The sequence below is a fragment of the Alligator mississippiensis genome, chromosome 9 (genome assembly GCF_030867095.1).
Source record: "Alligator mississippiensis isolate rAllMis1 chromosome 9, rAllMis1, whole genome shotgun sequence".
NCBI classification, from domain to species: domain Eukaryota; kingdom Metazoa; phylum Chordata; order Crocodylia; family Alligatoridae; genus Alligator; species Alligator mississippiensis.
In genome coordinates this window covers 19,944,953-19,972,208 of record NC_081832.1, presented here as the reverse complement: position 1 = coordinate 19,972,208, position 27,256 = coordinate 19,944,953, and the positions used below count along the sequence as shown (strand labels likewise).

The 27,256-nt window shown below is 43.0% G+C and overlaps 1 protein-coding gene across 8 annotated transcripts in view; it reads right to left on the bottom strand.

The window, feature by feature from the left end:
• Positions 1 to 27,256, bottom strand: part of ARHGAP40 (Rho GTPase activating protein 40) — a 96,596-nt gene that overhangs the window by 34,736 nt on the left and 34,604 nt on the right. For 5 of the 8 annotated variants that reach the window (XM_059733211.1, XM_059733210.1, XM_059733212.1 and 2 more), the window contains one exon: positions 3,017 to 3,219. In XM_059733211.1, the coding sequence (XP_059589194.1) occupies positions 3,017 to 3,219 (203 nt within the window). Of the gene's footprint in view, positions 1 to 3,016; positions 3,220 to 17,442; positions 17,675 to 17,780; positions 17,992 to 27,256 lie in introns of those variants that run through there. The other 3 variants (XM_059733215.1, XM_059733209.1, XM_019484619.2) reach the window with 3 other exon arrangements.

The window sequence follows — 27,256 nt, the reverse complement described above, 5'->3', positions numbered from 1 at the left end:
ATATGCGTGTTTAAACTTATTCATTTAACAGCAGAACTGCAGCCTTAATCCAACTGAAGAATTTTGCACAGCACCCTTTATTTTGAAATTTTAAAAAGTTTGGTAGGAGGTCTGCCGGGGTGGGAGGGATGTCAATTATATTTTAGAGGTAGGTGTTGGGGGCAGGGAGGAGGAAGGGGGGAGGGAGGGGAGAATAAATCAACAATGTTTTCTTGCAACTTTTAAAAATTTTTCCAAATCCAGTCATATAACAGGATGTTAAGTCGATAAATAGAGAGAGGTAGAGGTCTGATTAAATAGTCTTCTATTAAACCCTGCTGGCCAATGCAAACATCAGAATCCCTTAGATAACAATGTAGCCAAATAACTTCTATTTAAATATCCTTTAGCTAAATTGCTGCTAGCTTGAAAGGAAACAAGTATGACTGGTTGATTGTCTGGGAAACTTCACTGGGTGGAACCATCCAGTTAGCTAGTTTATAAATTTTTGGCCAAGGAGATTTAATCTGGAGAATAAAGATAAACAATGTAGGTGTTAAGTAGACAACATTCCCAGGATGCATCACTGGAGATGCACCACTGAATGAAGAATATGGAAAGTGGGTACTTTAAGAATGCCAATTAAGATCACTGCATTTTTCAAAATGCAATTTAGCCAAAAGTAATATTTATGAAGGAACGCACTCCTTCCGAATTACTCTAAGAGAGCTACCATCCTGGAGTAGAGAGGGGCAAGTTGTAACTCAAAAATATTATAGGTAGGAAAGGCCCAATACCTGACGAAACAGGCTTGACAAAGTCAAATGGAAAGGATGTTATTGGAACCATTTCTAAGCCATATCAAGTCACTGGGCTGGACAGATACAGCTTGCAAGCTTTTCAGCAATAACAACTTTCTTTTCAGTCAAGCTCTGATTTTCATACCATGTGAGTTTATTTTGACCTCCTACCATGTTCTCTCCATTTCTGGATGGGGAAAAACCTGGCACTGAAACATTCCTCTTTAAATGTACATGCTTGTGACATGTCAGAGGCAGATACTGACACAGACCCTGGACAAGCCAAGAGAGGCGGCACTGCAAGAAAGCTAGGATTCAAGTACAATTTCAAAGGAATGGAGAAAACTACAGACTTCTGTAAACAACTCCACAGAAAGACTTAGGAGCAGCATTAGACATGGGGAGAGAATAAAATAACCAGAAGTGACCTGGATAAGATTACATGAATGCTGAAATAAGCCTCTCACCAAGAGTTAGGGGTGATCATAACTCATTTTTCCAGGTGAGAAAGAGGGGGGGGGGGTGTTTTCCAGCATTTGCGTAGCACCTAATTTGCACAGAGTCTGTGTGTTTTGTCTCCACTGTATGAAGCTATTTCCAAAGTTTGAGAAACATGGCCTGAAGCAAATTCTGTCCTGAAGGTGCTTTAAACCATCAGCTGAACTGCCAACTCCTTTTCCTTTGCGCTTCAGGATCTAACAGGTTTGTGGCTGGCCTCCTCAATGCTTTGTGTAGCTGAGCTCAGGCTGCAGTGCCATCTAGTGGTCTGTAAAGACTGTAAGAAGCAGGTAGTTTCAAAAGTTTGAGAATTTTTCCTGGACGCAGGCCATTAGAAGCTAGCAGGCCATTTCCCCTTCAATAATACAGACCATTACATTTTGCCTGGCTCCCCTGTATTAAACCAAAAACTTTTGTTTGATTAAAGCATATGTTCCCTGATGTTATTCTGGTCTGCAGGAATCAAGAAATGGAGAACCCACCACTTCCATGGGAATTCTTTCCAGTGATTAATCACCACACTATTAAAGCTCTTTCTAGCTTCCATTTCCAGCTATCAGCTCTTGTTCTGCCTTTTTCTCCTGAATAAAAAAGCCCTTTAGCACCCAGTATATTTTTTCCCCAATGAAGCTACCCACACACTGTAAAAAGTCTCTTCCCTTTGATAAGGACAAATAACATTAGGATGAAATACTTTAAAGGAATCCTATGTCTCCACCTCTCACTCAAGTTCTGTGGCTCTTCTGTACATCCTCCCAAATTTTTATAAAGCTACCTCTTTAAGATGTGAATACTAGAACTGGACAGTATTTTTCATGTCAGCCTTAGGGACAGAAGTAGAAAACCACCTCCCTTACCCTACACTACTCTGCTGTATACTTCAATAGCCCTTCATGCTACAGCACTGAAACAGGAGCTCTCATTCAGTTGCTTATCTACAGTAGTTCCCAAATCGTTTGTCAGGTCCATCCAGGATCCAGTCCCCATTCTATAGACATGAGCTTTTTCACAGCACCTGAACTTGCTTTTATTTTTTTATTTTTATTTTTTTAAAGTAAAATCACAGTTGCACAGATATTTTGTTTGAATGGATCAATTTACCAGCTGATCCAAATTGCCCTGTGTGGCTACCTTATCTTTGTTATCATTTATAAGCCATCATGTAATCATCAAATTTTAAGTCGAGTGATCCAGAACATAGAAAAATACTGAATAGATTCATTCCTAGTATCAATTTTAATGAAAGAGGTTAAATTACCTCCCTAATCCTAAACACTATTATACCCTAACACATGAGAAATAGTGCACTGTTAAACACTGTTCAATAAAAGGAACCTTGCATATTAATAACCCTGGGTGTTTACTAGGGCTCTTTCAAGTGACACCACCTCATAAAATTAAAGGTAAAGAGGACCCCTCTGATATCCACCAGGTTTGCAAATTAAAGTTTGGCATACTAAATGATGAGCCAAGAGTGTAGTACGTGCTGCACAATTCACAATCCACCGCAGTACGTGCTGTACAATTCCCTCCATATACCAGAATCTTTAGTGAGATAAGCAATTTAATTTAGCTTTCAAGAATGTGTACACACTCAAGTTATTTTTTGAAAAAGTGGGATGTGGTCCTTAAATATTGTGAAAAGTTTGCTCAGCAGGATTACTTTCCCTCTCTATTAATGTCACTTTTCTTTCCCCTCCCTCCTTCCATATTCAAAAGCAACAGTTCCAGCAACCTACCCTCTGGGGTTTTGACTTCTGCAAGGCTGCATTCCTCTTGCTCTGCTTCAGTGCTTTGTTTGATGTTCTCCACTTCCAGCCAAAAATTGTCCATTGATAAGTTGTCCAAAGACTCTACCCTTGAATTCACACGCTCCAACACTGGGGGCTCCAGAGAACTCTTCTGAGGAAGCAGGCTCATCTGGCAGGGGCAATTTCTGGTGCTAGGGGGAGATGAGGGGGGAGAGAAATTAAATAAAACACTACCCTCTAAACTCAGCATTCATACTTAGTGAGAATACGTCAGTCCTCCATGATTAATGACTGCAACAACCAAATAAAGATAAGTGCTAGACGCCCTATTGCTTTTGTTTAGTGATAATAAAAGGCTGAAGGCTAGAAACAAGCTTATTAACAAGCCTACATGCTGTATGACGTGAGTGGAGGCTGTGGCAATACAAAATTCCTTGTCCTGTTTTTCCAATGACTGAACAGGGACCACTCTTCAGTATAAGCAAGAAGCAAACAAAATCCCCAGCCAGCTCAGTTTGGAGAAGCTTGCAGCATCTTCAAAAGTGCCAGTTTCTGTTCATTTCTTAACATACACTCTTCTCACAGAGTAAGACTAGGTGATATACAATACAATATCATACATCGTGTAAAGAGCAAGCAAAACCACTTAAGACCTGGTTCAAGGCCTTACATGAGACTAAGAAGGCATGTGGAGTTCTCCTACAAGGATAAGAGTAAAACAGGGTAAGAAAATGAATGGTATTCGAGTTTCAGGAGACAAAGCCTAAAAGTCTATAGGAAACAGGAGAGAACATTACAGGGTTTGAAATGCAACTGATATTTGTTTTAAAAACAACTATCACCACACAACTGGATATCAAAATCACTCGCAACCAGCAGATGTCCATCAGAGATTTCTTTGCAACTTAACTAAACTAGCCCTGATGTGACATCTGTCAAGTATCAGGCTGTTAAATTAACTGATGCATGTCCTGCCATTATTGAAGTTCTTGCATTTCAGAGAGCTGTCACTAGACACAGGAGCAACTCAGGACCAACTCTTGCTGTTTTATCTCAGTTCTCAAATGACTTGGCATTTGTTGTCAAGTTCAGCCCTGAAGTCATGCAATTATGTGAGAATCTGAGCTTTCAACAAAGATAGTTTCAGTCCTCTCATAACTGAGGAAAGAAAGTTTGAACATATGAAACCCTAAGGGTTCAAACACAGGCACTCAGAAAAAGAAAATAAAAGGGGAAAAATTCAGGTTTTAAAGTGAAATGATTTTTAGGGTTCAACTTACTTTATTTTTTGACAAAGAATCATATATAGCTATGACTTCAGGAACAAGAATTTTTTTTTTTTTTTTTTTGCTATTTTCTTATTACCTATTACATCAGCAAAAAATGTAAAATTTATCTTCCCTGATATCAACTCCTCCTGCTTATTTCTTATGGTCATCTTTCAACTTCCTCATGTTAATATTGATAACTGTCTGATAATAAGAGCCCAGTGCCAAATGCAGCCTTCCAGTTGCTGTCATATTAAAGACTTTTGACTGTTTTCTACCCTCTCATAATAGGATGCCTTTGCAAACCCACAAATTTGTCTTCGTAAATGAAAACCTGCTTAATGAAGCACTTAAGACACTCCTAGGCATATGGAAAAGGTGGAGGATGACAACGCAAAATAAATACATTTGCAGTTTCAGAAAGAACCTTGCTTGATACGATTTAGAGTCCAAACTGGCAGCATTGCTAATTTAGCAGTTTCGTCACTAGAACTGATATCTTTTTTCCAGATCTCTCTCGCTAGCACTGGAACGGGTTACCAGAGAGGTCGTGGAATCTCCATTCTTGGAGGTTTCTAAGGCCTGGCTTGACAAAGCCCTGGCTGGAATGATCTCGTTAAGGATGGTCCTACTTTGAGCAGGGGGTTGGACTAGGTGACCTCCAGAGGTCCCTTCCAACTGGACATTAGGAAGAACTTCTTCACACTTAGAGTGGCCAAAGTCTGGAACGGGCTCCCAAGGGAGGTGGTGCTCTCCCCTACCCTGGGGGTCTCCAAGAGGAGGTTGGATATGCATCTAGCTAGGGTCATCTAGACCCAGCACTCTTTCCTGTCTATGAAGGGGGTCGGACTCGATGATCTATTGAGGTCCCTTCCGACCCTAACATCTATGAATCTATGAAACCCTATTTGCCTATAAGCTGAGAATCAAAACGTACACAGCAGACTGGAACAGATTCATGTATGATCTGGAACACTTGGTAAACAGTCTAGCAACAGGTTTTCCTGGCCAGTTTCTACTTTCAGGAGTTGGCAACACTAAAAATAGGGACCAGGCAAAAAGCAGCTTCTCAACACTAACCTCAAAGCATACTCAAATATCTCCATCCTCCAAACATGCCTGCCTACCTGCCTGCCACATGACAAACTGCTAATCCAAAAGCCACTGGAAACCTCTCCAAGTCCACAAGCTTAACTTGAAATAAGGAAATTCCCTGTGACCCCAATGAAAAAGTCCTTTTTTATGCAATTAATAGAGTCCATTCTAAGGCGTGGGCTACACAGGTCAGATCAGACTATTCCAAGAATCCCATAAAATCTACTACTTTAAGCCTAGCATACTATCAACCCAGATGAGCTACTGCCCCCGGGATATATAATCGGTACTATATGATATTACCCTCTTTTCCTTATCGTAAAATGCTGTACTAGTCACAGCCAAAACAAGCAACTATCTTCATACCATATGTAGGTCTCAAAGAAATGAGAAAATGATCATAAAAGAAAGAGACTTGATAACCACCCCATGAAAGGAAGAAATGAAGATAGGCAGGGTAAGGTGGTGAGGAACTTATTTTTTAAAAGATTAAACAGTTTTGCTTGGTATTTCCCTGCACCAGTGCCAAATGTAAGTAACGGCCACCCCATTAAGCTAGTTTCAGTGATCAGATCTGTTTATCATTCTGCATGGATGAAAGGCTTCACCAAGGAAATAATCTAGAAGAACAAAAGAACGTCGCATGGCTCTGTAAAATGGTAGTAAGTTGGAGCCAAAGAAACAAAGTCTCTTATCTGTACAAACACAGATATTTATATATAAATATGTGCAGAAGTAATTACATTTATACCTAATTACAGTTAAAATACACACACAAAACATCTGATCTGAATTTTGTTTGACCCCACTGCAGATGAATGAAACTCATGCACACGATCTAAACAATGAATTTGAGAATGTCACTTTTGCCCAAGGGAAACAAGAAAACTCCAAATAAATCCACACACTTCTACGCCAACACCCACCTGAGTACAGAAGAGCCAACAAATCTGTTGGCCAGACAGAAGATAAGATAGTAAAAGCAGTAGAGGAGAGAAAACAATGCGCTATATCCATGGTTATGCCATTAATGATCATCTCTGCTCAAACACAAATAAACCATGACTTGTGACCAAGTAAATAGCAGTTTTTTAACCTCAATTTGGTCCATGACCATTCTTGGTTCCATACCCATACACACTACAAACAGATTTGGAGTAAGCTCTGTGGAGCAGATAGCGCTATGGAACACAATGGAACAGTTGGACCTACTTAAAACATTTATCTAGGCCTCATTACTAATATTGTCTGGGCAGCTCCCCATCTTTAAAATGTTTTTTATTCCCCCATAACCCTGCCACAGAATGGAAGACATATCACAAATTGAGAATTGAAGCATGAGGTCATGTTATGACCTCTGCTGCAGAGAAGGAACTTGAACCAAGCTTGGAGTCCTAGGCTAGTGTCCCAAGTACTGTTTCATCCTCTCCTATTATAGAAAACAAAGAAAGCAGCAGCAGTTAGGCTCAACATGCACTGAAGGCAACTAACATTTTCCTTTCAATTTTCTAAAGAAAAAAGAGAAGTTAGCTGCATACTGTATTGCTTTTAGAAACCCAACTGAGGTAGAAAGTCACCCTCAGATTGAAGACTGGCCCCGGCTGACTTGTGAAGACAGTGAGTGAGGAAAGAACATTCAGTGACTTGCATAGAGAGCAGTAGTTTAGATTAGAGGTGTAGATTGTGCCGTTTTAATGTTCACTGGCCAGCTGTGACTGAGCAAGGAGTAGGCGGAATAACCAAGTTCACTCAGACTCACTGCAGTCATAAAAGCGTAACACTTACAAAATTAACCAACCATGAGTAAATTAGACAGAAAAAAAGGCAGGTTGCAACATGCACTGTAAAGAAACTGTTCTACAGTGACGTCAGCCACATTAATCTAACCTTTCTGCTTCAGTGTGTTTAATGGTATATGAGAGTTTCTAGCTTACAAAAATTAATTGTAGAGAAGACCTTACAACACACGGAGCATTGAGAAGGAATCTAAAAAGGACAAGGCCTTGAAAATCAGCATAGAGGGCCATTCTATACAGAACAGTGTAGTATCATGGAAAGGAGCACCAGGCTGTATAGGAGTATCAGATACACCAGAATAAAGTCCATGGTACTGATAATCCTGGGGGGAGTGGGGGCGGGGGAATAAATCAGGGTAAGAAATGGAAGAGAAGTGTGGCAGATGGCCCAGTTCAGCAACCCTTGATAATAAATGGGACTTAGGCATAGGTCTGAAAGCTTACTGAAGCAGCAAGTTGAGCGGGACAGATGAATGAAAGGTCAGCTACCCTTGGGATTTCTGCCAAAGAAACATCTCACTAGTCCCCCTCTAAGATCCTCAGGGCAACCTTAGGCTTAAAATGGCAGGAAATCTAGGGGCCTTTGTACACACCAGAAAATTGGCCTTTAAAGCAGCTTACATGCCCTTTTGCATCGTTTTAATGGTGTTGTTGTTTGCATGTTCAGCAGCATATTCCGCTTTAACGGCATTACTGTTTGTACGCTCAGCGGCGTATGGCACTTTAAATGACTTTGGTACGTAGGAAGATAAAACACCTCCAAGGTGTTTCAATTTGCTACCTAACCAAGTGCAACAGTGCACAGGGCGCTAGAAGCCAGGGACCCGGCAGCAGCCCATGCAGGCAGGCTCCACTGAAGAAGAAAAAAAAAAAAAAAGCAAGCAGTGAGCCTGATTTTTTTTCCCCCCAGAGCCTGCCTGCCTGAGCTGTGTGGGGACCCAGTGGTTTCCTCCAATGCTGTGGTGCCCTCCAGGACAGCCTGGGTTGGGTGCCAGCAGGCAGATGCTGCCTGGGGGGCCCCCCTCACACAGCTCAGGGACCCTTCGGCCTGCCGACAGCTTGCCCACCCCCCCACTGCTGCCCAAAGAGGCAGGTAAGGATCAGGCTCCCACACCACAGGGGTTTAGTTCGGTTTAATCCCCCCCAATTCATAGCAGTGTTTTTAAAAACCCACTGTTTCAATTTAGGGAGAACTAAACCGAATTAAACCCCTGTGGCGTGTACAAGCAGCCTAGGAGGTTAAAAGGTAACCAGAAGGTGGTGAATTTTAAAGATACACTCTCTCATGAACTTACTAGGACTAAAAACTCTTTATATTACCCTCTCTGCAGAGGCCCTTGTTCCTGGATACTGGTGGCTCCCTAGACAATTTTTTTAAAAAACCCTCGATGTAGAAGTCCAGGATTACAACACTATGAGCCGGTGTAATTTTCATTCTACTCCTAGACACTAACAACAAAACTGAGTGCATCATAAACACTCATGTAACCCCAGGCACTTTTGAAGCTTATAATAAAACTAAACACAGGGTTGCTATGTGTTCACTTGGTTCCAAGGTTGAATCATTTCACCCAGAGCGCTACTCTCAATGAGCTTGCAACTCCTTAGACTTCTGCCCCATTTTCTCAATGCCCTTTCCATACCAAGAACTCAGATGCATCAACAAAAAGGTTTCCTCCAATTGTGTTGAAATGCTTAGAAGAGGATGCTCACTGTGAACTTAAGCCAAGAAATCTGACCCACTCTAAACAGTGTTCCAAGCCTAACTAGGGTGGGGAAATACAGAAGGTGGAGGGTTTGAAATCTTCCAAATATTATAATATACAAGACATAATCAACTACCACCTATTTTAGAAGCATTTCTAAAGAGCTGAGCTATGCCCACAGGTGCACCTGGAAAGAAGGAAGAAACAGACAGGTGAAATTTTGAAACTACAATGGAAGACACTGTGCAGGCGCACACAAACCGTGATCCACTCGGAGGAGGAGGGATCACCAGGATTCTGAGTCAAAAATCATCAACTTAAAATAACATTCCACATGGAATAAGAGTTCTAAAGAGGGAAAAACCACAGCCAGTGGTAATCTGACAGGTAAAGTCATTAATTCAAAGGAAGACACAAGACACCTACTAACTTCTGTTTTTCAGTCTTGAGAGAGAAGCCAAATAGCTCTCACAGCAGTACCAGATTTCAAGAAATGCATAAGTACCATGCAATAGAAAAATGAGTCCCCTAACTTGCTTCCAAACTCCAGCCTGGAGTCAATAGTTCATTATTACTGAAGAGGTAAACTACCGAGTTCTGCCAGATGTACATGCAGAACAGATTCATTAATCAGCACTCACAATGGGAGATTTTCCCTTTTCTTTCTGAACCTTTTCCTCTCCCACCTGAACAGCATCAAGGCATTAGAAAGCAGCCAAATCTGGACAGTTAGGCATTTTCCCTCCAATGTGGGTCCAGTTAGGATATCCAGTCTTTCACCTTCCTCCACTTAAAATATAGTGAATACAGAAGTGGTATGGCCAGGATACAAAGCACTCTCGCTATGCTCAGTGGCAACATAGTCCATCCTTCAAGGAATAGTCCAACATATAATGGAGTTTGGTATGGCACATACTAAATACAACCCCTTTGTCTCAGAGGTAGAGAAGCTTAGTGAAGTCAAGACATTTAGCCAGCATACTTAGAAAGGCCAGTTGACCAGTCAGGTTTATTCACTTAGATTAACACACTCCAAAAAAAACCCAGAAGAGACTGTTGCAAACTATTTAATCCAATGCCTGACCTTCTGCTTAATACCAGACCTGCCGAGTTGTGCACCCTGCAGTCCTAGGAACTTCACTTCATAAGTGAACAGAATATTAAAAAAATAACACTCAACTCCCCAGTGCGCTCGGCAGCAGACCCAGAAGTGGACCAGAAGCACTTCCAGTTCACCTCTGGGTCTGCTGGAGGCTCAGTGACTGGTGCCTCCTGGGTCTGGGGAGAAGCGGGGGAGGAGGGGCACCCAGGGTCCCCCTGCAGCCAATCACCAACCCAGGGTGGCCAGTGCACTCCCCGGTGGACCCAGAAGTGGACCAGAAGCACTTCCAGTCCACTTCTGGGTTCACTGCCGAGCACATGGGGGGGGATACTCCATGCACCCCAGTATCACAGCGCCAACAAGCTGCACCTGCTACCTCAAGGTATGTAGAAAAAACATATATAAGCTATGTCTATGGCCAAATCACTGATTCTCCAAATCAGCATCAAATCTCCCCCCACCCTCCTCTTCTGCATATCATCATATATCGTTTTACCCAGTCTTATATTTTCTAAATATCTTCTGGGCACATGCAGTGTCCAGACATATCTTTTTCTCAAAATAGTAACCCTCAATCTCAAGATCAGTTTTCCAAGCACTACAGTAACACTTTACACCACAGCACTAATAAGCACAACTTCAATGCCACCATGCCTAGCTCGGGAAGAAAAACCCTAGCTCAGGGAGAACTTCAAAAAGCAAGAGGAAGACCAGAGAAACCACAGGTCCCTTTCAGAATCCAGAAGGCAATGTAGATCAGGCTGAAGTATTTAATACCTGTTTTTAACTTCAACCTTAGAGACAGCTGCCAGATGATGGAGTGCAGTTGGCAGCAGAAACAATGCTGATGGAAGATCAAATGTTGAAGAACTTAAGGACCAAGCAAGTAAGATCTCTTCCACCAGTGCCTCAATGAAAAACTGGTGAATTCCAATCAACAACAATGGGAGAACATAAGCAGCATGTGGGGGGGCCTCAAGGCAACTGTCATCAGCACCTGTGAAGGGATGCTTGGATTCTCTACCAGGAAACATAAAGACTGGTTTGATGAGAATGATCACCTCTTGGATCTCCTGGTGAGTTGTAAGCGCAAGGCCTTTTGTGCTTGGCAAAAAAACCCACCAGCTCCAAGCAAAAGACACTGAATTTCCAACAAGCCAAGACAGAGGTCCAAAGGAGGACTCACAAAGAACAAATAGTGGGAAGACAAGGTGAAGGAGATTCAACATCTCACTGACATCCACAATATGCATGGTTTCTTCACTACCAAAGCCATCTATGGTCTGAGTACTCGGAGACCAACCCCCTTGAGACCTAAGGATGGAGGAGAACTGATCAAGGAAAGGGGAACCACCAATGCCCACTGGAAGGAACATTTTGAAGACCTTCTCAATCAAGACTCTATTGTTAACAAAAGTGTTCTCAACTCCATTCAGGAAGGCAAAGAAGAACAAGGCATGTGGAATGGATGGAATCACCCTGGAAATATTCAAGCGGGGGGGAGAAGCTCACACCATAGCTTCATGCCCTCATCTTAAGGATCTGGAATGATGAGGAAATCCCAGATGACCTCAGGGATGTGACAATCTTCAAAAAAGGAGACAAGTCCAAATGTGGAAACTACAGAGGGATAGCCTCACTGTCCACTATAGAAAAGATCATTGCAAGAACCCTCCTGAATTGTCTGTTTCCACTTGCTGATGAGCTCCTCCCACAATCCTAGTGTGGGCATCAAGAGGCACAACTGACATGATCTTCACAGCTTACCAGCTGCAGAAGAAATGTTGGGGACAACAAAAGCCTCTCTACATGGCCTTCATTGACCTCACAAAAGCTTTAGACTCTGTCAGCCAAGAAATGTTTGTGGAAGATCCTTCTAGAGTACAAATACCCACCGAAATTTGTCACCATCCTCTGCTTATTCCATGACAGTATATGAGTGATGGTTCTCAGTATGAATCCATCATAGATCCCTTTGAAGTTAAAATGGGAGTTAAGCAAGAGTTTCTCTTTTCTGCAACACTTTTCAGTATTCCTTGCTATGATGCTGTATCTGACCACCATCAAACTTCCAGCTGAAGGGGAACTAACCTACTGAATGGGTGGTAAACTATTTAACCTCAGTCGACTCTGAGTCAAACCCAGACCACCCCAGTCTCAATAACTGAGCTCCAGTATACTGATGACACTGTAGTGTGTGCTCCCTCAGAAGCAGACCTTCAGGCAGCTGTCTACATCTTTATCGAGGCATACAGGAAAATGGAACTGATGCTTAACATTCAGAAGACTAAGGTCCTCCACCAACAAGCTCCTAATGAACAGTCCCTAGCTCTGGTAATCCAGATCCACAGTGAGACTCGAGATCACTGAGTATTTTGCATGGGTGACTAGTGCCTCCCAAGTCAGGGGGGCCACTTGCCAACACCCAGTAGTCAGTCAGCAACTGAGGGGAGGGTCCCCCCACAGCAAATCCCACTGACCAGAGGGGCAGGGGCACTGCCAGATGAGCACAATCGGCTGTGAGGGGGACTGCAGGGATTGCTTCACCTGGCGCTCCACTCTCTGGCTGGCGCAGTCGGGGGCGGCACCAGCACTCTTGCCTGCCCTGCCCCCTGCTTGGGAACGCTGGCTATCAGGGGGTGCACTAGCACCCCATGCCCCCTCTATGCATCATCACTGGTATTTCCCATACCTCAGAAGCCATCTCTTGCAGAAGGCTGACATTGATGAAGAAATCCAACATTGCCCCAAATGTGCAAGTGCAGCCTTTGGACACCTAAAGAATGGGTGTTTGAAAATCATGACATCAGATCTGAAACCAAGCACATGGCTTATCAAGTAGTCATGATCCCCACCTCGCTGTGTGGAGCTGAGACATGAACAACATACAGGAGACATCTAAAGTTGCTGGAGAAGTACCAATGCCACTTACAGAAGATCCTCCGAATCCAGTGGGAAGACAGATGCACTAACATTAGCATCCTCCTACAAGCCAACACCATGAGTATTGAGGTGATGATCATTTGACATCAACTTCATTTGGGCCAGCCATTTCCAACTCCAGACTCCCAAAGCAAATTTTGTTCTCCCAGCTCAGCCAAGGCATATGCCCAAAAGGAGGGCAGAGAAAACACTTCAGGGACATCCTCAAGGCCAACTTAAAAAAAATGCAACATTGATGTTAACTCATGGGAGACTCGCCCAGGACCACCCCAAAAGGAGGAATTCTGCAGCAGGGATCTCAGTACTTTGAAACCTTGTGACAACAGGAGATGGAAAAATTGGGAGCAGCAGAAACAGCAAGTCGCAGATCAAATAAAAAATCCAGCACCACCAACCCCACATGGAAACGCATGTCCGAGCTACAGTAGAGTCTGCCAATCCCAAAAAGGCCTCAACCACCATCTTCAGACATACAGCTAAGACAATCATTCTTGACTGTGAGGGATTGCCGAAGAAGACATACACCAATTGACCTGTGGTCTAGCTACATCTTCTCTAAAGAAAGGCAATGTTTTCCCATTCCCACTATGCCTATGTTTTGCTTATAAAGAAGTTTAAAGCTGTGCTCAAGCACATGGTTCAAATATGATTTGATCACATGCTGTGATCACTTACAAACCTAAAGCCACATTCTTGCTTAGGACAAATGCTTGGATGAAGCAAGAACTTGATTTTTTCCACCTTGCTTTGCCAGACTACAGTAGAATCCAGTTTGGCCACAGAAAATTAAACCATGTGTAGTTTTTAAAATGTTTAGTGAAGTCAGTATAATCTGAGCCTTTGTTTACCTCTCCCAGGTTGGCAAAACTTAACCAAATTCAAAGAATTTCTCACTGACTCACAAATCCAGCTAAAGGAGAGAAAAAGCACATGCAAATATCAGAGTAGTGCGTTACCAGGCTGCAAATCTCCCTCAACCAAACATTTATGTTATCAGAGTAGGATTTACAACACTAAGATATGAAATCAGCAAGCAACAGTAGTGGAGCGTACCATCTTCTCCACTCCCATTTTTGTGGCCACTCCACACACTTGTGTATTCTCAGCTTCTAGCTGCATCAACAGCCCCATTGTCCTCCCAACCTCTGAGACGGATCATTACTCCTATTTCACACATCAAAAGATTGAGGCAATTTTTTTAGTGATCTGACCAATGCCAAAGCAAGGGATTCAAGGTGCCTTGTTCCTAAATCCATACTAAAGCTTTCAGGAAATGTGGCATCTATGTTGAGAATAGAATCAAGGTCAACTTTTCTAGCTCCACAGTAAGACCTGCAAGAAGACCCTTGACTGCTGCACACCTCAGTCCCCACCCCCCACCCCCCCATAATAAGGAGACAAAAGTTACTTGTCTCTGAGAAGAGAAACAACAAAAACAAAAAAAGTGTAGCTTATATGGTTTGAGATAGTTTTGGCCAAGCCACTATTGAGTAAGGATAAGAATGAAGTCAGGATTATTTCCTATGCAATCATTCATTTATTAAACAAAACCCTCTTTGGAACTACAAGCACACACATAACATGTTATTGGTACACTTTGTCTGTTTTACAACAACCCCACTGTTAAACTTTTTCAATGAATGTAATAATCAAAATAATACAGGTCATCAAGAGTTGAGCATGTCTTGATATAACCCATTATAGGAACAGACAGCAACCATCCAGAAGGGGAGGGGGAAAAGCATAGTTTAGTGCTTGGGAAAAATGTTCTAGATCGCAAGTTGTGAGGAGGTCACAAGCAACAGACAAGAATGCGTTGACCAAACAACATAATAAAAGGACCAGAATGGTGCACTGAATAATAAATAGTTAACTGTAATGCTTAAATTTAGGGGGTGTGGAAATTATGGCTCTGCCCTGCCCAAAGTAGAGGTGTCACTAGGAATTTTTGTGCCCTAGGCAGAGATGCCCAAAGGAGGGGGAAAGCACAATGGAGAATGGGGATACTCCGAAGTGTCTGAAAACACAAGAGCTGCTGCCACAATGTGGGCTCTACAGCAGCTGCCATTCTGATGCTCCCTCTAGCATAGGCGCTGACTTTAGTTTTTGTCAGTGGCTGCCAAGCTCCGCACATGCCCAGAAGAGGCAGCACATTAGCTGGACTTGGCTCACCCAACATCTGTAAAGATCAGGCGCTTTAGTGGGGCTTTATTTAAAAATAAAATAAAGCTGATTTAGAATCAGCTTTATTTAAAAGCAAAATAAAGCCCTGCTGAAGCGCCTGTTTTTACAGGTGCTGCAGAGCCAGGTTGAAGTAACACACTGCTTCTTTGGTAAAATGTGAGGGGTTTTTTGTTTTATTTTTCAGGTTTTTAAATTTTGGTTAATGTCTCCAAACAGCCACATAGTTCTGACATGTAAAACCAAAATGGCTGTGGCTCGTGCTTGCTGAGCACCAACTTTTTTTTTTTTTCTGGTGAGTTCTTGAGCACCCATGGAGTTAGCACCTATGCCCTCTGATCAGTGCCTGGGACTCATGTCACATTCACCCCACACCTAGTTATGCTACTGGCCACAAGCTTCTTGTATGAATTTGTCAAATAAAAGAGTTGTGCATGTATTATATAAACTACATTGCTACTATTAAGAGCCTCTCAGACAAGATCTATAATTTAGCAGCAAACACCAAGACAATAATAAAAATCACAGTGAGAGAAAAGGGGGGGGGGGGGGGGGGGACCACAGGGAACAGTTGACTATATGCAGTGTGGGTTTATCTGAAGCAGCTGCCAAGGACAGGTTAACCTCGGCAATTGTTCATATGCATAAACAGTTTCTGTATGTAGTTTGGTCATCTTATGGAATGTTACTAAGCAAGTTCCAGAGCTGCCAGCTTCCGACGTGCAGAATAGGGGAACTCAGCAGTATTAACGCGCGCAACCTTTATCTGCTTGATTTAAGGTAAGGTTTAGCAATGGCAAAGGGAGGGGCAGCCTGGGAAAGAAAGCTGGATCAGCAACTACCTTTTCTCAAGAACGTTTGAGCAGAATAGTAACAACATCACCAGATAAAATGAAAGCATCTTAAATCACAATCCAATGCACATTCCATAGTTACCATTGCTAGAGCACACGACAATTCAGAGCAATTAATTCAGAGTAACAGAATTGTTGGCATAACATTTTGCAAACATCATTTTGATTGTAGCATTAGATTTTAGGTGCATGACTAGCACAGGATATTTAGTTGTGCAACATTAGTGTTTTACATCATCATTAGACCTAGGTGAATTAATTTAACATGTTGCGATTTGAATTCAAACAGTCCACTGAATATACAGTAATGGGAACACTTCAAATTCTAGCACCTTTTCAGATGGACAATACAGACATTCTATATCTTTCTGCAAGGAAGGTTAGGAACTAAGGAAAAGTAAAAAGTTAGTTTAATTGAACAACACCCAGATCAAATTATCTGGTAACCGAGTTGTTCTTAAAAAGAATGCAACACAGCTACAACACCCAGTTTCAAGATGAAATAAGTTGAGAACCAGTCTATTAAGTACTGTAACTGTTACACCTGCATAATTTTCCTTCAAGCAATTTTTACAAACGTTTGCTTGCGTGGGTTTTTTAGGATGCACATTCCTTACCGGTTACTGTGTTATAAAACAAAACAAACAGGAAAGAAAGACAGACTATTACAGAGAGAAACAGACTACTCAAAGCGTTGTGGACGGCAGACCCAAACAACTAAAAATAAAGAAAAAAAAACTTCCTACCAGTCAAAGGAATGGATTAGATTATCCTAACAGTAACAGAAATGTAATTTTACATTGATAGTTTCTTTAAGAGGAAACAGATTTTCTATATCTAAAGTGTTCAGCTAATTAGCAGAGTCTAGTAAGAAATACTGCAACACTACCTTTGAGGCCTAAATATATAGGGTAAGTCTGTCAAATAAACACACTGACTAGTTCGTGATTACACATTATCAAAAATTTAAGACACCAAGGAAAACATACTAAATTTGCTTACAAGCATATAGTTCTAGTCTCCTGCATAGTTTCACTAGCAATTTTAGAGACTTCTTATAAAACCAAACATATTCAGCTATCGCTGAACCCTGGGTGAGGAACCTTTCCAACACCACATATTAGATCCCTATGATGCTTCTCCCCCCAGCCCCAGATACACAAATCCCCCAATCAGATGCTTCTTGCTTTTACAATGTTTCACTAGATAAATTCCAACATTACTGCCTGAAACAAAACTCAAAATGAAACAATAGCAACTTAAAAAATACTATCAGAAAATTATCAATGGAAAATCCAGACAATCAAAACATGTTTTAAGGCACTCTTAAGCTTGTTAAGATTTCCTGTTTTAGCTTGTTTCTACTAATTTAACCACTGTGCTGAAGTCCAGTATCATTCTACCGCTGCCTTCCAAACTAAACTTGACCACCCAATGAAAATATATCCTAAGGAATGAACATTCAGTACCTGCAAACTCTAGAGACAGGTGGGTGGCTAGGAGACTGAATTGGCTGCAGTACAATCTGGGGTCTAGGAATACGAGTTCTGGCAAATCCAGAAGCAGGCTTTCCAAGTTTATCCATGTTTCGGTGGTTGCTTTCTTTCAGTCCATCAATGTCACTGATAGCCAGAGCCAGGGAGGAGCAACAGTCCCCTGCATTAGAGAGATCCACAACTGACTGCATAGAAAGCAATGCCAACACACCACCCACTTGTACTCAAGAAATACTGCCGATTGGATGGCAATTCCCTCCTTCTCCTATCCGCCCAGCAGCAGTACAGTAATAAAAGCATGGTAAACATACCTGGACTTTTAATGCAGAGCTATGCAGTCATTCCAAGGGCTATAATCTGCTTGGAATGCAGCATGTACCTGAAGGACACTGCAAAATCAGCTTCTAGCATTTGACAGTTGCCTTGTTATACAGTCTGTGCAGAGATGCTGTCTACTCAAGTTCTCTCATCGACTTATCCAAGGCAGATTGCAAACAGGAAACATGCCAAAACCATAACTGGTTAAATAACCAAATCTTAGCCATGTGAAGAAAAAACACACCCACCCCCCACATCTTAGTGGTATAAATCCCAGCAAACAGATTCAAAGTGGGAGGTGCTCCCCTCTCAGTAATCTCAGTTGACAGTGCCATTTGAGTAGAGACAACACAGAGGATTACTGGAAGCGAGTACAAACAGACAGTTTGTATTACATGAAGCAGCTTCTCAGTTATACAGCTGTTTACAGACACTGTACCTTGGTACAGTACTGTGTTCAGACCCTGCTGCCTGATGATTCTGGCATCTGAAAGAACAGTATTAACAGGATTACAGTATAACTCATACCCATAAGGCATGGTGCAAACCACGTCCTGAAGCCTCATTTAAAACAAGCAACTTGCAAACGATGGAGAGGGTGGGAAAGAGCAAGTGAGAGGATTTTAAATAAAATTAAGTCATGTTCTCTCACTTCCCTACCTTTCTACTTCAAACTAACAGTTAACTTTCTCTACCCTTTAATAGACTTTGTTCTTTCAGCTTTTTTCCCCACCCTTCATTCTGTTGTTCCAAGCATTTTTCCAGCTAGATTTTCATTAGCAGAGTTTTAGTTCTCCCTTCATTAACTTTGAATGTTAAAATAAAGAAGAAGGAGTGGAAAACAAGAGAGTTACTCATTTTAAAGTTTATGCAGGAAATTCATGCAAGACTGGGCAAATACATCAATCTTGGCATTTCCCAAGTTTCCTAGGACCAGATAACCTCTGGGGGGGAAGTCCCTTCCAGCCCTATTTCTCTATAATTCATTGACTCTCTGGATTATTCTGCTTACTAGATCAAGAGAGAAGGGCACTATCTGTTGACACTCTGAAACAAAAAGCTTATATTTCAGCTTTGAGTTAATTCTACTTCCTGGAACAAAGACAGACAGCCATTATCATAGCTCAGGGCCTTCCCACATACTCCCGGGGGTACACATACCCCAGGGTGACAACCCCTGTTATAGCTTACATACTAGAAGATTAACTGAAATGTATATGTCGGAATCTCTAATCCATGGATCCACATAAGCATTTACCCCATACCCAGTATGCTCCAAGAGCAACCCTATACCAATTTATTTTAGGTCCATGATGACTCTGCATGGCACTTCAGCCCCATCTGGATTCCCCTGTAGAACTAAGGAAGTAAGTGTTATGCAGGAGAGGGAGGGGAGGTGCAGAGAGGGGTACTGTCTGTAAAGACTTTGAATTCAAGTGAGTTGCAACAGTACCCATGATCAACCATTCTGGAAATATGTAAATGAAAAAGCATGCTCAAGTTTGCTTTTAAAGAAACGGCTCCCCTTCCTCCAATTCTTCTCTCTTCGTAGTTTAATGAAATGCACTCAAAAAATCTTTATTTAAAAAGTCATTCCGGACCTGGGTGGATCATAACAAACTTCAGCCCAAAACAATTTTTCTAAATTGCAAGCATGTAAAAATTGGCACTAAAGCAAAAGCCCAGAGTTGTCATTTTAACTACAGTTTTCATAATAGTTAAAGCTAAATTATATATACTGTACATGGTGCACTTTATATTTTTTAAGTGACATTAAAGAATGTGACAAACTTACAGGCCAGGGAAAGCAAGTCTAGTCCACAAAACATATACCTTTGCAAAACTAAAGCTGCAGAATCATTTACAACTCTGTGCTTCTCTGGGGACTGGAGCTACGATAAAGGTACTTGTAAGGGCACTTCTGATAATAAAAACACCCCACTGAAGCAAGCAACAACATGCAGCAGCTGAGAATCTGGAGGTCAGGTGCCAAGGGCACTATGCTCTCTAGCTCTTTCTTTGTCTCTTAGGTAATCCTGTCATACAAAGGAAAAATTCACATAACCAATAATAATGATTAAAGACCATATCTCATTCCAGTCATCTCCTCCCAGTAGTTGTAAACAGCCTTCACATTTTTCTGTTTTCTGAAAGCTTGTTATCAAAAGACAAGTTACCTGTGGGTTACTTCATGATATTATGAACTAGCTTCATTGTCTTGATTTTCTTCAAAAAGGCAAAGACACTAGCTGATATTTAATTGGGCAGGAATGTCACAAATTTACTGGATATAGAATAAACTGAAACAAAAACATGTTTAACAGTTACACAAAACAAGAAGAAATTACTGAAAGCACAGGATCTATACAAGAAATGAAAAACTACATGAAGTATATATGTACCTAAGTCCCCAATACCTCGCACATATTGAAGTGGGTGAAGGTACCCAGCCTTTTCCCAATATTCTTTGCACATTGTTGGTGTCTGGGAAGGATAATTATCAAGTCCAAATTATTTCCAAATAAGGAAAGAGAACAGAAGAGGAAGAGAGAAAACAGAAATAATTAATTAAACTTCCCTCTGCCTGGGTTTCTATAGTCTAAATCAGATCTCAAATGAGAGTCTGAAATCTGTTCAGTTAACCTTAAAGAAAGTTTAGAATTAAACTCCCACTTATCTGGCCCTGGTCCATCCTCAGTTAAGTATTTGGGTGAAAGTGTAGAAGCCAAAAAAGAGGGAAACAACAAGAATGCTTGGGCTGTTAAAAAATATAAAAAGGCTTCAGCTCCAGCATGAGATACCACTGCATATAGCCTGCCAGCCCTACACAAAGTTTAGCCTGTTCCAGCATATCCTGATTTTATAAATGTTTAGAAGGTGAGGGGAATCTTGGCTTCAGATAACCGAGATTGGTCAGACAAAGCACAAAAGATCTGTAAAACTTTAGGTAATTCGCCAAGCAGACATCAGCAGCACCTCTGCTCTGTTCCTGGAAGCTGCATTTGCATTCTTGTCCTAGTAAGATTCAGCAACTGCCGGCAACATCAGGGGCTACTGGACCAGGCCCTAACCAAGCAAGAAAAGGTTAGTATCCCTGTGTGTAATCCAGACACTAGACCATCTGGTTCTGAAGGCTAAGAGCAGCCTTTCAGATCGTACAACAAGCAGGGCCCTCCAACAAGCTTTCAGTTGTAGCAGAATGTGTTAAACTGGAGCTTAGAAAGCAGGTTCTGCACCATTTTCTAGTGCTTCTTTCCCCAGTTTGCCATTACATCCAGGTGCAGTTGCATAAAAACAGGAACTTTATCTTAGCTCTTTATCTGCTTCTTTCTTAGATTAGTTTGCAGTGACTACATATTCTAACACCAATATAAGCTATCATATTGCACTGTACTAACCTATGTATTGCACAAACTTATGGGTTCCGGCTCTTTTTATTGCAACAAACTGAGCCAACTCAGAATAACTTCCCAATGAGCTATGGGAGACTGCCAATCTTTTTTGGGTACAAGTGGAAAATGTGGGAAGGTACTGGAAGACTGGCAGTGCCCAAATAGGTCTAGCTAGTATCTGTACTGAAAAAATTATCACAGCAGCATATGAATTGGCTTAAACTCAAGCTTTATCCTGTACTAGCTCTGCCAACTTGGGCTCAACACAAGCAGTGGGATTAAGGACTCAAGTTAGATCCTGCAGAAACAACAGTAGAGGAGAAAGGGATTTGGTGGTAGGGGTCTGCTACAGACCCCCACACCAAGGGGAAGAGCTAGATTTGGGGCTCCTGAGGCAGCTCTCGGAAACCATAAAAACTAGGGAGGCGGTAGTCATGGGGGACCTAAACTACCCAGACATCTGCTGGGAGACGCAGACAGCAAAGTCCCACCGTTCACGCAGGTTCCTATCCTGTGTACAGGACCTCCATCTGATGCAGGAGGTACATGGTCCCACTAGGGGGAATGCCTTACTGGACCTGGTATTGGCAACGGGGGATGACATGGTAGCGGACCTGCAGATCGGTGGTCACCTGGGGGACAGTGATCACCAAATAATAGAATTCATCATAAGACGTCGAGTGGGTAAGGTAACTAGTAGGGTAAAAATGCTAGGCTTTAGGAAAGCTGATTTCAATGAACTCAGGCGATTAGTCAAGGACGCACTGCAGAGTAGGAGTTTTGAAGAGATGGGAGCCCAGGAAGGGTGGCTGTGCCTTAAGGAAGTGATCCTTCAGGCAAAGAGGGAGATGATCCCGATGCGAGGAAAAAGAGGGATGGGGCCAGAAAGCTTCCCTGGCTGACCAGAGAAATCCAGAACAGCCTACAGGCTAAAAGGGGAGCATATAAAAAGTGGAAACAGGGAAAGATTACCAAATAGGAGTATACCTCCTCTGCTCGTGCTTGTAGGGAGGAAGTTAGACAGGCCAAAGCTACCATGGAGCTGAGGATGGCATCCCAAGTTAAGGATAACAAGAAATTGTTTTTCAGCTATATAGGGAGTAAAAGGAAGGCCCAGGGAGGAATAGGACCCCTGCTAAATGGGCAGAAACAATTGGTGACGGACAGGGGGGACAAGGCTGAACTCCTCAATGAGTTCTTTGCCTCAGTGTTCCTAAGTGAGGGGCAAGACAAGTCTCTCACTGGGGTTGTAGAGAGGCAGCAGCAAGGTGCCAGACTACCAAGCGTAGACCCTGGGATGGTGCAGAGTCACTTGGAGGAACTGGATGCATTTAAGTCAGCAGGCCCGGATAAGCTCCATCCGAGGGTACTGAAGGCACTGGCTGACGTCATTGCACAGCCACTGGCGGGAATATTTGAACACTCATGGTGCACAGGCCAGGTCCTGGAGGACTGGAAAAGGGCCAATGTGGTCCCCATTTTCAAGAAGGGGAGGAAGGAGGACCCAGGTAACTATAGGCCAGTCAGTCTCACCTCCATCCTAGGCAAAGTCTTTGAAAAAATTATCAAGGCTCACATTTGCAAGAGCCCGGCAGGACAAATTATGCTGAGGGGAAACCAGCACGGGTTCGTAGCAGGTAGATCATGCCCAACTAAACTAGTCTCTTTTTATGACCAGGTTACAAAACACCTGGATGCAGGAGTAGGGGTAGACATCATTTACTTAGACTTCAGGAAGGCTTTCAATACGGTATCCCACCCACTGGTGAACAAGTTAAGAGGCTGCGACTTGGATGACTACACAGTCCGGTGGGTGATGAATTGGCTAGAGGGTCACACCCAGAGAGTCGTAGTGGATGGGTCAGTATTGACCTGGAAGGGTGTGGGCAATGGGGTCCCGCAGAGCTCGGTCCTAGGACCGATACTCTTCAAAGTCTTCATCAGCGACTTGGACGAGGGAGTGAAGTGTACTCTGTCCAAGTTTGCGGATGACACAAAGTTATGGGGAGAAGTGGACATGCCGGAGGGCAGGGAACAGCTGCAAGCAGACCTGGACAGGTTGGACATATGGGTGGAAAACAACAGAATGCAGTTCAACAAGGAGAAATGCAAAGTGCTGCACCTAGGGAGGAAAAATGTCCAGCGCACCTACCGCCTAGGAAATCACCGGCTTGGTGGAACGGAAGCGGAAAAGGATCTCAGAGTCCTAGTGGACTCCAAGATGATCATGAGTCGTCAGTGTGACGAAGCCATCAGAAAAGCTAATGGCACTTTATCGTGCATCAGCAGATGCATGACAAACAGATCCAAGGAGGTGATACTTCCCCTCTATCGGGCGCTGGTCAGACCGCAGTTGGAGTACTGCGTGCAATTCTGGGCGCCGCACTTCAAGAGGGATGTGGATAACCTGGAGAGGGTCCAGAGAAGGGCCACTCATATAGTTAAGGGCTTGCAGGCCGAGCCCTATGAGGAGAGACTGGGGCACCTGGACCTCTTCAGCCTCCGCAAGAGAAGGCTGAGAAGCGACCTTGTGGCTGCCTATAAATTCATCACGGGGGCACAGAAGGGAATTGGTGAGGTTTTATTCACCAAGGCGCCTCCGGGGGTTACAAGAAATAATGGCCACAAGCTAGCAGAGAGCAGATTTAGACTGGACATTAGGAAGAACTTCTTCACAGTTTGAGTGGCCAAGGTCTGGAATGGGCTCTCAAGGGAGGTGGTGCTCTCCCCTACCCCAGCGGTCTTCAAGAGGAGGTTGGATATCCATCTAGCTGGGGTCATCTAAACCCAGCACTCTTTCCTGCCTATGCAGGGGGTCGGACTCGATGATCTATTGAGGTCCCTTCTGACCCTAGCATCTATGAATCTATGAACAGGTAAAATAAAACATGACCTTCCTCCACACTGACTTAATTCCTTCTATCTGAAAAACATTGTTCATTCTAGGGTGAAGGATGAAGTGTCACACCATGTGAAACCCCTCAAGTAGGAAAATGATACCTTTCTCAAGCAAAGATACCCTTCCATAAAAGGGAGATACCTTAATGCTTCCTCCTCCCTTTCATAGATCAAGATAATCATCAAGAAACATAACAGATCACAGACTTTTTTAAAATTAAGAGGTTATTATGGTTTTAGTAGTTACTAGAGACGTGAATCCAATTATATTTTCCTCAGCTTTTTTTGGAGTTTTGCTAAAGCAGAAGAGTTAGCAGTGTGGTGAGGAGTAGACACAAAGTATTCATGAGGTCTGCTAAATAGCAGACAGCCACAGCCTTCCCAGCAAGGTGTACTGCCTCAGCTGTACAACAGAGCAGAATAACAAACACCTACAGTAGGGATGCCAAAGATGGCTGGCAAGTTGGATCCACCCCAGGGAACACCATCCTCTGGCCCCCAGTGCTGCTCAGGGCCTTAATTGACCCACACATTGTCAGAACAGCCCCACACACAGAGCCAGAGACATGCCTCACAGCACCTATCCTAGCTGGTCTGGGATCTGTACCACATGTGGCACGCCCCCTGCATCTCCCCTTTGGTTTTCACAAGGGATTTTGGACCAGCCATAGTGGAAGCAGCATCCTGCATGCACTGGATCCAGGGTGGGGAGCAGGGAGGTCCCAATATGGCCTGCACTGCACCATTTATCCGGCCCATGGGACAAAATCAGCTTGATGCCCCCTGCCTGACAGCAACCCTGTAGAACAGCAGCTGCAAAGGTTCTCATACTCCCATTAACCCCCTGAGCATGTACATTTACAGCTCCTCAAAGAGCTCATCCAGAAAGACAAGCAGAGCATGGAGCTGCTTGCTACATACTGGGGTACTCGTTCAGAGTTTGGGCAGTAGCACAATTGGAGGGGCAGGCAGGGGTGGTGGGGAGGTAGGGGGGAAACAAGTACCAGCCATGTGCGCCAACTCTAAGGGGGTGCCAGAATGTATCCCTTCCCTCCCTGGAAGTCTATGCTGCCACTGCAGGTGCAGCTGCTTTACCATAGGAGGCAAAGGGCGAGCACAGCCCTGCACCTAACAGTGCATCTGGGGGCGCAGAAGGGGAATTAAGGTTCACTGGAATGGCACTCACTCCCCAACACCCTTCAGGGAGTCTTTACCCAGAAGGCAAAGCCCTGTGCCCAATAGCATATTTAAGGGAGGGGCAGAGCAAATGAGGGGCCCAGAGCTGCTCCTGCCACCTGGCTGCTGAAGGCAGCCCATGCTGATACAACAGCAGCTGCAGCAGCACCTGCCTCCAGTGCAGATGGAGACAGGTAAGAGCTTGTTCTCCCCTCAATACAACTTAGTCTTCAGTAGTCAGCATATTCCCACCCACACATGCCACCTGACTCTGCCCCAGGCACTGAAAGAGCTTGCTATGCCTCTGCATCAGAGGGAAGAGTGCCACTTTCAGTAAAACCGAAACACCACAAAATGTAGCCATCTGACTTCTTTACTTGGAAGAGTCATTGCAAATGGCAGGCAGGTCAGCCCTTGCTTACTGGTGCACCCTCCATTATCTGAACTTCAGCTACCAAAACAGCATTTTTTTAAACTAAATGTCTAGTATTGCATAATAAGCTTTAATTAATAGACTACTGCATCCCAACTCTTCAGTTTAATACAGTAACTCCTAACAGTTTCAATTATCCCAGCAACTTTTTATTAGAAGATAATTATCCAAAATAGCCAAGGATGGACTGTATAAGACTTAGTCTGACTGCAGCCTCAGCCTGGATGTTGGAGAACATAATCCTCCATTTGTGGCTTCATAATCTGCTTGACCATACCATAAATATTGTGAGACAAAGAGGATTAGGGCTTCAGATGGGAAATAAACAGCCGAAGTAGATGACTCTAAGTGGCAAGGATTCCATTTTCATATACACAGGCCTCTAGTCTTATAATCACAAATTACTTTTCTTTTTTGTTAGAGTCATTGGTGAGAAGGAATCCAGTAGTAGGTATGGTTAATGTAGTGTAGTAGAATGGGAATTGCCATCAGCTCCCCTTAGGGAATTCAGGGCATTCTGGTTTGTGCATTTGCGGCTTAGATGCAGCTTTGCCCTTCAACTAAACTGTGCTGCTGATGGCTTTTTTTAAACAGGTAACAGCAATTCAGAATTTTATTTGCAAATCAGGAACAGAAAGTGTCCAGGATGGGGAAACCCAGAGATAACTGGAAAGTGAGGTGTTAGAGCAGGCCAATAGGCCTTGAATGAATATCAATATCAAATAAAAGATCTAAATGCATTTCTGCAACCAATATTTTGGGTTCTGATTACTGATAACTTGACAGGCGTGAGAGTAAAGCTCTAAGGTTCACATTAAGCAGCTCTAAAATGTTTACCTAAGAACAGATTTATGTCTAGTCACTACAGTAAATGATTAAATTTAAACCACTCAAAACATTTCCACTGCTCAAGGAAGAGCTGTAACAATAGAAGGAAACTCTAAGACACGGCAACTATTCTTAATATGCAAAAACACTGATACTCTGATGAATGAAGCTGTTTATTCATCTAGCTTAAGTTTTCGAAGCCAGGATAAAATTACTGATCTTAAGTTGATTTCTTATTATGACCTTGTTTAACTAGATGTTCCCCACACACCTCTTACATCCCCTAAGGAAGAACAGACAACAGCAAAGAAGCTTGTGACAAATGTGTCTTGTAGCAGATTCTCTCTTCTAAGCTTCACCGTTTAGCTCAATGACAGAAGGAAACAAGAGCCACTGGTCAGCTATGCTACATTATTTATTGCTCAGTCAGAGCTTAGGAGAGCTGTTACCTAAACTTTTTGGTTAAACCTCCCCTCATGAACAATTTCATGAGCCCCATATATCCAGTTACAATTGTTTGTGCACCTGCAGTTAACAGGGGACAGGGACTTGCCTAGCTTCAGTTGCTACACAGTAACTGTCCCTGAACTTGACATTATCCAGAGGCTCAGAACAGACATCACGTTTTTCCTTAGACAAATTGTGCCTGTGCTTGTCCCAAAACAAAAATGGGATTAGCTCTATATACATCACCTTCCTTATCAGGGTTTAGTGAGTGGCCAAACATACTGCTTTTCTGTCA